The sequence below is a fragment of the Paramisgurnus dabryanus genome, chromosome 14 (genome assembly GCF_030506205.2).
Source record: "Paramisgurnus dabryanus chromosome 14, PD_genome_1.1, whole genome shotgun sequence".
NCBI lineage: Eukaryota > Metazoa > Chordata > Actinopteri > Cypriniformes > Cobitidae > Paramisgurnus > Paramisgurnus dabryanus.
The window spans coordinates 22,703,825-22,714,254 of NC_133350.1; the positions used below are offsets into that span (position 1 = coordinate 22,703,825).

A 10,430-nucleotide genomic window follows, 5' to 3' on the forward strand; every position below is an offset into this window, starting at 1 on the left:
TAATACTGAGTATACACAGATACCGTAAAACTTCAAATAATAGCCTGGGCTTTTATTTTCCCAAACCTATTGTGACACCAGGCGTCTAAAAGAGACAAGCGTCTATAAGAGACAGGCTTTTAATTTAATTGTTCCAGCATGACAGCAGGAGGTTAGCACATATTACGTTTTATTTATAATTTGAATGTGTTTAACAAATTAGTCTTAATTTATTGGCAGCATAAATAAAGCAAACGAGGATAAGCTTTTTTATTGGTTGTTGCTTGAAATCTTACCCAGATACAACAGTGCTATTTTCTGATTGGCTATTGTGTAGCCTCTTTCTTTTTTTTTTGGATTGGCTCGCTCGACTAGAACTCCAGAGAGCAGTGCGGCCAGATACATTTTGGGCGCTGCAGCATATTAATTATGATAAATAGTGTTTCCGCTTGAGAAATACAATGTGTGGTGGAAGTGCATGAATGACAAAAGACTGAAAGCCCGGCTATTATCAGAACGCAAAACACTATCGGCCCACCAGGAAAAGTCCCGATTCTCCCGATTGCCACTACGCTACTGTCATCATCACTGGAATCCTGACGACGAACCTTGTTGTGTTGTCATAGTGATGAGTAACGGAACGATTGCATCTGTCACGTGACATTTACTGGTAATAAAAACTTTAGCACGTGCAATCTGCACCATAGAACTGGCTTAAACAAACGATCTGACGGGTTTTAGACCCAAAACTAAAAAACAGAACCGGCCTTTATTTGAGACAGGCGATTATTTACCCAAACCTGTCGTCACACCAGGCGTCTAAAAGAGACGGGCGTCTATTTGGGACTCGGCTATTATTTGAAGTTTTACGGTAACACATTTATTTTGAAAATGATTGTGTAAATATGCCGTACACTTGGCACAAAACCTACATACAGACGCATGTAAACACAACATTTCAAGGCAAGAGTTCGATAAGTTTCGAATTTAGTTTGGGCAAGTTTTGTCATTTCATGTTCCTAACTTAATGCCATATAGATAGACATTTTGAAGTGAACTCTATCGCCCTCTAGTGTGCACATTCTTATGCCACTAAGAAGCAAATACACATATTAGGTATGCATCAGTTGCTTCCAGTTTGTTTGCTGTTGAGTTTGCATATGTTTGGAAGTTCACATGTTGCTTGTGTAAGCAAAGCAATTTTATTGACCATATTTTGGGTTGTTGTGCCTTAAGGGTTTTAATTGAAAGTTGCTTGTTTTAATTTGGTCGCCAGTGTCTGTTTCTGCATCTACCAGCCCGCCCGGAAGAGGGGAAAAGTTGGCAGGAAGCTCAGTCCATCTGCTCTTCCCATAAGGGAACTTTGGTTTCCATAGAGGATGAAATCGAACAGGGTAGAGATCACAATTCCATGACTCCAAATTCCAGTTTCACCTGTCGTTGTTTATTTTGCAGTGATTGAAGTGGTTTATCCTTTTATTTTTCAGCTTACATCGTCATGTTGCTTCACGGCTGGTCACCGGGGGTATGGATTGGTGCACGGGGCGTTTTTTCCCGCAAATGGGATAATGGGAAGCCGCTCAGCTATAAAAACTGGGAGGTAAAATGAGCCAGGATTTAATCTCCATTAAATTCGATTTCTTCATCGTCTTTATGTGTTGTTTTGCATGTGTGTGACTGTATCTACAGATGGCAACTAATTCTAAAGTCCCGGACGAACCTTTCTGCACCTACCTGTCCAACAGTCACAACTTCCGTGTAACAGGGGTATGGCAAGATGACATCTGTACTGAGAGTGTTTACGGCTTCGTCTGCCAAAAAACTCAAGGTAGGATTGCTTATCTCAGGGTGTATTCACACCTGCCTTGTTTGGTTCGATTGAATCGAACTCAAGTTCGTTTCCCCTCTTGGTGCGGACCTTTTGGGCAGGTGTGAATACAGCAATCGAACTCTGGTGCGGACCAAACAACCGCACCGAGACCCAGCTAAAGAGGTGGTCTCGGTCCGGTTCCAAACGAACCTTGGTACAGTTCGTTTAAGGTGTGAACATGTACCGACCTCGATGCGCACCGAATGTATTATATTATTGTTATTCTGCTAGTGTGAGACGCGCTATCAAGCAATTTATGTCGCATATACTGTACGGCAATGATTTTGAATACCTTTATTGTAATAATAAACTTTTTATTTCTTTGCTTAATTTAGGTAAGTTTGTCCATGTTTATATTGTTTTAGTTTTATATTCATTAAGAAATGCAAGCCAATAATTTGTTTCAAAAAAATCTAAGGATCTTAAGATTTATTTAAGGCGGGTACAATGTTTTCCGTCTATTCGTTTTGTTAAATATAAGCGAGTAATTTTACTAATTTATTGTTGTTCTGTTTTACTAAAAATAAGAATAAACACGTATAAAGCATTCATAGTAATGAAAAATTATGAGACGCGCTATCAAGCAGTTTATGTCGTGCATATAGCCTACTGTACGGCAATGATTTTAAATACCTTTATTGTTGTGGTAGCAGAATATTATGCATACAAACAGCGCATCTAAATCTGCGTAATTTAACTTTTACGCGATCACGGAACAAAACGCAAAATCAAAAGAAATGTCTTGCCAACCTGCATTATTTATTTCATGGCAAAATAATAGCAGTAATTTAAAATGTCTTATTATATTTTTTTTATAAAATTATCTAATATTCTTTGATACAGAGTTAGACAACTTGGTAAACATTTCCGGCTTTATTTTACTTCAATCTTTCTCCAGCACCCTGCACCCCATCACCAGCAACACTGAGCCCCACAAACAACAGTCAATCAAAATCTCCTGTGCACATTTTACTACATTTTTATTTTATTTTAAAGTTTTTAATTGTTATCTAGTATAATGAATTATTTTCATGAGGATACATACGTCAAAGGTCTGTGTGAGCTGTGTGTCGCACCTGCTGTCTCACATAAATGACAAAAACTGGGTGAAGCAATAATGCATTTCAATTTACTGTTTTTTAGTCCTTATATTAAGTTGTTGGAAACTTGGGACACAAAAGAAAGGCATCTGTCCAGTACCATCTCATCTCAGCGTTAGCAAACTTGTGCATGCTGTCAGCGCGTGAGGACCGATCTTTTTCCTTTTAGGCTTTGAACTTGAACGGTCCGGTCACATACACGCATAATGATATCACACAAAAGTAAACACACATTATAGGGAAAATGTAGCTTTGGACTTGTGGCTATTGTGCATTACTCTAGGTAAGTAATTTTCAAACGTTTTAAAAAGCAACCGTAAAAAAACAGTGTTTTTTCTCAGTGTTGGCGATAAGGATTGATTCATATGTTCTCATTAATATCAAGCATTTATCAAATATTTATGTGGCTGAAGTGGTTTATTATTTTAATATCATTTTCCTTAAATCATCTTGGCAAACCACTGTATAACAGCTGTCTAGGTTAATCAAAAAACAAACAGTGTCTGTATCTTGAGGTTGTATTTATTTTTCATATTTTCATTTTGTTTCTGTTCTTATTATATCACTGACTGTTTACTTAATTATTTAATTACTTGAGAACTTCTAATTTAATATTATACAAGCATTGGTATCCTAATTAGAGAGAAAAAATATTTTTTTGCGCAAATTTCTGGAAATTACGGCCACAAAATTACCTTCATTTTGATCGCAAAAATCACACAAATAAATAGCGAAATCCTGGAGGGACTGAAATAATTGTGTTTGAACAATCTGAATAGTTATATTTGTATGAATAATGAAAGCTGCGTATACAGCGCATCTCTCTACATGTGCGGCGCAAAAGCCTGATAACTTTTTACCTGATACTGTACATCTTCTGCACAGCGCAACTGTCAGAACATGCTGGCTGTCTTTGCAATATATAGGCTATATAATAATATAATATAGTTTAGATGACATTAAATTGTGTGCTTCTCAATATACTGTCGGCATTTTGTTTTACCTGCTGATAATACCAGTAACAGAACAAATATTGCATTATGAATTATCTCCATTATTTTGCTCTTCCTGATTTCCCCCACCTGATAATTTCTGTCCAATGAATGAATGACCTTAATACACATGTGGTTCTGTTTACAATTTTTGATTCACTTGCAAAAAGGGCAGTGTGAATGCGAACCGCACCAAAAAATAAAAAAATAAAAAACATTTGGTCCGGACCAAAGCAAGTGAACTAGCGGACTTTCCTGGTATGAATACACCCTTACATTCCAATTCAATTGGTAATATAACTTTTGGCACTCCCAAGCAACCAGGTTTACTCTCTCTTTCTCTCTTAGATACGACCAAACGTCCCACGCATCCATATTACACCTCTGCTTCTCTGGATGTATCGGAATATAAAAATCACAGTTACCGTATCATCCATGGCAACCTGAGCTGGTATGCAGCACAGAAAAGCTGTTTGGACAGGGGAATGACACTTGTGAGCGTCACAGACCCATTTCAGCAGGCTTACCTCACTGTGCTGATGAACCGGTTGGGAGTCCCACATTGGATCGGCCTTTACAGTACAGATGTAAGGGCACCTCCATATCACACATGTACTACCAAAGTGTCCCTGTATTTGTGCATTAAACTAGAGCGCCCTCTACCTTCACAGGATGGTATTTCTTATCAGTGGTCGGATGGCACCGAGGGTTCATTCACTTACTGGGAAGTTTCAAATTATTACCCAGAGGGTCCATTGGGGGAAGGAGGCTGCGTTACTATGGATGTTACTGGACGCTGGAAGGAGGAAGAATGTGATAGGGAGATATCAGGAGCGATATGCTATACACCTCCTCCAAGTGAGTTCATTTCTCATTGTAAAGTTAATTTTTTATAATATTTTAAGCCAGGAATGAGGTGAATAGACAATTCTACATGCATTTAAAGGGACACTCCACTTTTTAAAAAAAAATGTAGCTCCCCTAGAGTTAAACATTTGATTTTTACCGTTTTGGAATCCATTCAGCTGATCTCCGGGTCTGGCGGTACCAATTTTAGCATAGCTTAGCATAATCTATAGACCAATTTCGTGTTTGCAAACAGAGATGACGTTTTTTGTGGGTGGAGCCAAACTGGTTGCAGAAAGTGACTGCTCCGCAGTAGGGTTGTGAAGTGTTTTAGCATTAAACCGTGATTTTTATGGATCCGGTGTTCTGTCGAAGTCTGATTCTCCTATGTTTCCCTTTTGTGCAATGTTTCTTATAGCGTTTTAATCACGTTACGCTTATTTTTTAGATAGATAAAAAGTTTAAATGGCTTGGCTACTGATATGCATGTATGTAATGTATATGTATTGTTCTTTTTTGCTAAATCAATTATTTTTACAGTCTGAATCGCTAAAGTACAAAAGCAATACTATCATGTATTATATATAATAGCGTTTATTAAATATTTAATAATTTTCCTGTTTTCTATTATTTCTTCCTTATATTTATCTTACGTGTTTGTTCTAAAACTATTATAAAAGTATTATGTTTAAACATACATTAAAAAGGCCTGTTTATATATTAATAACACTTTACATCATGTGTGTGTATGTGCGCAATATTTATATATTTATTAAGTATGTAAACATAATAAATTTAGAACAAACAGGAAGAAGACATAAGCTAAGATATAAGGAAATAAAAAGAAATAATAGAAAACGAAAAAATTATTAAATATTTAAAAAAAAATTGTGATATTATTGCTTTTTCAGTATAAAAAAAACATTTATTCTGAATAAATTATAATTGTAACGTGATAAAAACGCTATAAGAAACACAAGGAGGGAACAGACTTCGACAGAACACCGGACATTCTCTCTACTTATTTTCTATTCTAATTATTAAAAGATTTCCAGATGATTTCCTCCCTCCATTCTGTCCGTTTAAGTGCTTATTGTAATCATAAACACCTACGTTTATCTTCAAATGATGTCTTCGACGATGGTATTCTATAAAAATGAAAGCCATCTTTTTTGGCATTCTTATTCTGACACTCAACAGCACAACAGGACATTTTCTAGTGAGTTATCTTGCTCTTTTCACCCGTGTCTAATTCATTTCCACTGTTTTTCTGCAACCGCATTGCGCGCGCAGCTTGCAGTGACGTAACTGTGACGTCTACTCTAAATTGGTCTATTGAATCCGATTAGACCATTAGCATCACACTCAAAAATAACCAAAGAGCTTCGATATTTTCCTATTTAAAACTTGACTCTTCTGTAGTTACATTGTGTACTAAGACCGACGGAAAATTAAAAGTTACAATTTTCTAGGCAGATATGGCTAGAAACTATACTCTCATTCCGGCGTAATAATCAAGGACTTTGCTGGCGTAACATGGCTGCAGCAGGCGTAGTGATATTACACAGCGCCTGAATAGTTCCTTTGGTAACTTTCAATAGCAGAAGACTTTTTTTCGGGCACTGCGTAATATCGTTGCGCCTTATATTAAGTCTTTGATTATTACGTGCGATTTTTAGTGCGAAGCTAATGGATCAGATTTAATGGATTATGCTAAGCTGTGCTAAAAGTGGTAGCGCCAGACCCAGAGATTTATTGAATTATTGAACTCAAGGGGAGTTAAGCCTATTTTCAAAAAAAGTGTCCCTTTAATATTATTCTTTATATTTTCAGAATTTGTAATAGTTAAAATCGTATAATTCTTTCCTCACCCGCAGAAAGCATTGCTTTCTCTTATGAAGTGGTGTGTCCTGAGACCTGGGTGAAGTTTCGTGGGAGCTGCTATAGTTTTAAGTCAGTCATGTTGGAGATGAACTTGGAGGAAGCCAGAGATCATTGTAGAAAGACAGGTACAGTAATCTGTAGAAGAAAGATACTCATTCAGACGTAGAGCTGAGACTTTGCTCATCATATACATTTTTTTTATCAATACACATCTATAGTTTTTTTTCTCTTTCAGGAAATTCTTCGGATGTTCTGACAGTTCAGGATGATGAGGAGAGCCGCTTCTTCCTAAAGGAGATGTGGCATTATTACCAAGGGCTTCAGAACGTATGGCTAGGAATTATTTTCGACACTGACAGTAAGATCTGTTCTGTTAAATATTCAATTGTGTAATTATATAACTTGCACAAAATACTTTTTCACAAAATCAAAAGAAATGATCTCATGTATACAGTTAGAGATAATTCACCAGAATGTTTATGCTCAGATGATGCTTTGACCCGATTCGACGGTTCGCCGCTCCAGTACACGAACTGGCGTACCAAGGCTCCGGATGCGGATGCGATGCATGTCGACACCTGTGTGACTATGCGTGTGTCAGATGCTGTGTGGCAGTTGGCCAACTGCAGGGACAGATTTGGCTTTATCTGCAAAACCTCAACAGGTATTGTAAGGCATAGCTCTGATTTAAGTGTGGGGACATTGTTGCAATATTTTGTTGTAAATAGATTTAGATGTAATATTGACGGCATATGCAGCCTACACTGGATTATTTCTGCACTGGACTACAGATGTAACTCTGGGGGTGTATTACAGAAAAATCCTAACTTTAAAATCTAACTTAACTGTTCAGTAACCATGGTAATTTCAGTTCAAGCTATTACAGAATAATGTTCATAAGAGCATTATCTTATCTTAACTGCAGATAGGAAAGTGGTATTACAGAAGCACCCTAAACATCCTAAAGATGGTCTTAACTTTAGTGTAACCCCACAGGTGTCCTAACTTAAAGTTTAAGTGAAAGCCAGCTGAATCAATCACATTATGATAGACGTGCAGTTACATTTTTTAACAAAGTGCAGGATGATAAACAGCAATGGTTGTTTTGGATTACTCTTTGAATATTTTTACCTTCACTACATCACTTCCATTATTCAAATAATCACAAGAACAGAGCGTTCTTTCAAACTCTGTCATCCCTTATTATTAAAAAACAGTTATCTTATTCGTGAACACTTGATAGGGTCATAATGAATACAGTACACACTTGACTCAACATCTATTTCTTCTCATCTTTCTATCAAATGTTGAGTAGTACAGTAGTACAGTAGCACTTAGGAAGAATAGGTTTCTCATTTTTGTAAATCACATTTGCTAAATGTAACGGTAACTCACAGATGATGTGCAGCGCATTGATGCTAAAACAAGAATAAAAATGTTGTTTAGTAGTAGACACCCCCTTACTGCTGATTGGCTGTTTTGGTAGTTGGCCCGACTCTCTTTTCCAAAGCGTTTTTTTTTAAATGCAGAAATCATGCACTCCGCCTTTAAGGTTTGCTTCTGTAATATCTGAAAAATCTTAATTAAACATATCATATCTTAGGTTAAGACCTAAGATAAAAAATTCTGTAATACGCCCCCTGGACCACAAAACCAGTTGTAAGGGAATTTTTTTTTTAATATTAAGATTTATTCATCATTAATAAATAAGCTTTCCATTGATATATGATTTGTTAGGATAAGACGATATTTGGCCGAGATTTAAAAATCTGGAATTTTAAGAGAATACATTTAACCTCCTAAGACCCGAGCTTTGTTTTTTTTTTCAGATTTCTTTCAGCTATTTTAGGGTTAGGAAGAACCAATAAATATAATAACCAAATATATTTCTTTGAACATGAAGCAGTGTAATTTTCAATGTTGGTGTACAACAGGTACCAGTTACACAGAATTAAGTATTACAGTGCAAACAACAACAAAAAATTATGTCCACGTATGTGGATACACCAGGTCTTAGGAGGTTAAAGTTCAAAGTCCAAATGAAGTCCTTAGAAACACATATTACTAATAAAAATGTTTGTTTTAGTGCTCTCTCCTGGCTTACCCCTGTAATGACCTTCTGAGAGCAAGTTTATAGGCGAGTTTTTGGCCAATTCTGTTATTCGTGATTTTGCCGCATCCACTCACAAAAATAAAGTTTTGATATATTAACAATAGGAAATTTAAAAAATATCTTCATGCAACATGATCTTACCATGAAATACTAATGATTTTTAGCATTAAAGAAAAATCGATAATTTTGGCCCATGCAATGTATTTTTGTTTTTCCTACAAATATACCCATGCGACTTATAACTGGTTTTGTAGTCCTCCAGGGTCACATATGGCAAATAAAATGTCTACTATTAACGTAAATGTAATGCAAGTCAGTAGTTGATGATTTTGTGTCATTGCTCTTCAGTATCTGATTCAGATGTTTTTGTTTCTCTCACAGGTGCTATCAAAGAGGTTGAGGTGGAGCCACTAAAAGGTTAGCGAAATCTTGTTATCTTTCTTTCTTTTACCTGTTTGTTACATAGGTCAGATTATTGCGTAAAGTAAATGATTAATTGAGAAAGTGGCCACCTCTGTCAAATCTCCATCTGTTCTTCAGAGATAACTACTGTAAGTTCCTCAAAATGGATTTCACAAGCATATCATGTCTCAACCACAGCTAAATAAGTTTCCACCATCAGTTTATACGAGAAGCGAGAATTCAAACTCTACAAAACCATAACCAATCAGAAAATTAGTGAGAACCAATACGATTTCCATGTGAGTGGGAATGCACAGCCACAGAAGCAGAAATCAAGCAAATGACGACATTTCTGTTTGCTTTTTCTAGTGTACACCTATCTGGGACACAAAGTGTGAAGTGCTGTACGTTGAACGTATGTTTCGTTTGCTTTTCAGGGATGCATCAAGGTGTGATTTTTACTGCCGCCCTGGTGGCCATTCTGCTGTTTATCGTGATGATCGGCTCATTGTGGATCCTTTACAAAAGAAACTCTATGTGCATGCGGAGACTTCCGTCATTTGGCAGTGCCTACTACAGACAGACAAACTCCCAATCCAGTGACCAAGATGAAAATGTTTTACTCCCAGAACTGGAAACACTCGCAGGGGACTAATGCAAGTTTGTGTGTATGAATAACTGCATGAATCTTGTATGTGTGTATTCACCTTAGTGTTAATTAAAGGATTAGTCCATTTTCTTAAAAAAATCCAGATAATTTACTCACCACCATGTCATCCAAAATGTTGATGTCTTTCTTTGTTCAGTTGAGAAGAAATTATGTTTTTTGAGGAAAACTTTCCAGGATTTTTCTCATTTTAATGGAATTCAATGGACCCCAACACATAACAGTTTTAATGCAGTTTAAAATTGCAGTTTCAAAGGACTCTAAAGGATCCCAAACGAGGCATAAGGGTCTTATCTAGTGAAACAATTGTCATTTTTGACAAGAAAAATAAAAAATATGCACTTTAAAACCAGAACTTCTCGTCTATCTTCGGTCCTGTGACGCACCAGCGCGACCTCACGTAATTGTGTAATGCTGTGGAAAGGTCACGTGTTATATATATTGCACATTTGCGGACCATTTTAAACAATAAACTGACACAAAGACATTAAATAGTATCGTTTGACATACAACAACGTCGGAACGGTCCTCTTTTTCCACACTTGTAAACACTGGGGCGTAGTTTCACATTTGTCAT

At 36.6% G+C, this 10,430-nt stretch overlaps 1 protein-coding gene across 1 annotated transcript in view; it reads left to right on the forward strand.

Annotated features, from left to right (window-relative positions):
* pla2r1 (phospholipase A2 receptor 1) overlaps window positions 1-10,054 on the forward strand; it is a 28,843-nt gene extending 18,789 nt beyond the window's left edge. Inside the window, exons 21-30 of the mRNA XM_065241599.2 lie at window positions 1,256-1,373; window positions 1,467-1,579; window positions 1,669-1,807; window positions 4,290-4,528; window positions 4,613-4,799; window positions 6,665-6,796; window positions 6,907-7,029; window positions 7,159-7,335; window positions 9,166-9,201; window positions 9,624-10,054. Of these exons, the coding sequence (XP_065097671.1) occupies window positions 1,256-1,373; window positions 1,467-1,579; window positions 1,669-1,807; window positions 4,290-4,528; window positions 4,613-4,799; window positions 6,665-6,796; window positions 6,907-7,029; window positions 7,159-7,335; window positions 9,166-9,201; window positions 9,624-9,841 (1,482 nt within the window). The 3' untranslated portion in view covers window positions 9,842-10,054. The remainder of the gene's footprint in view (window positions 1-1,255; window positions 1,374-1,466; window positions 1,580-1,668; window positions 1,808-4,289; window positions 4,529-4,612; window positions 4,800-6,664; window positions 6,797-6,906; window positions 7,030-7,158; window positions 7,336-9,165; window positions 9,202-9,623) is intronic.
* Window positions 10,055-10,430: the final 376 nt, after the last annotated feature.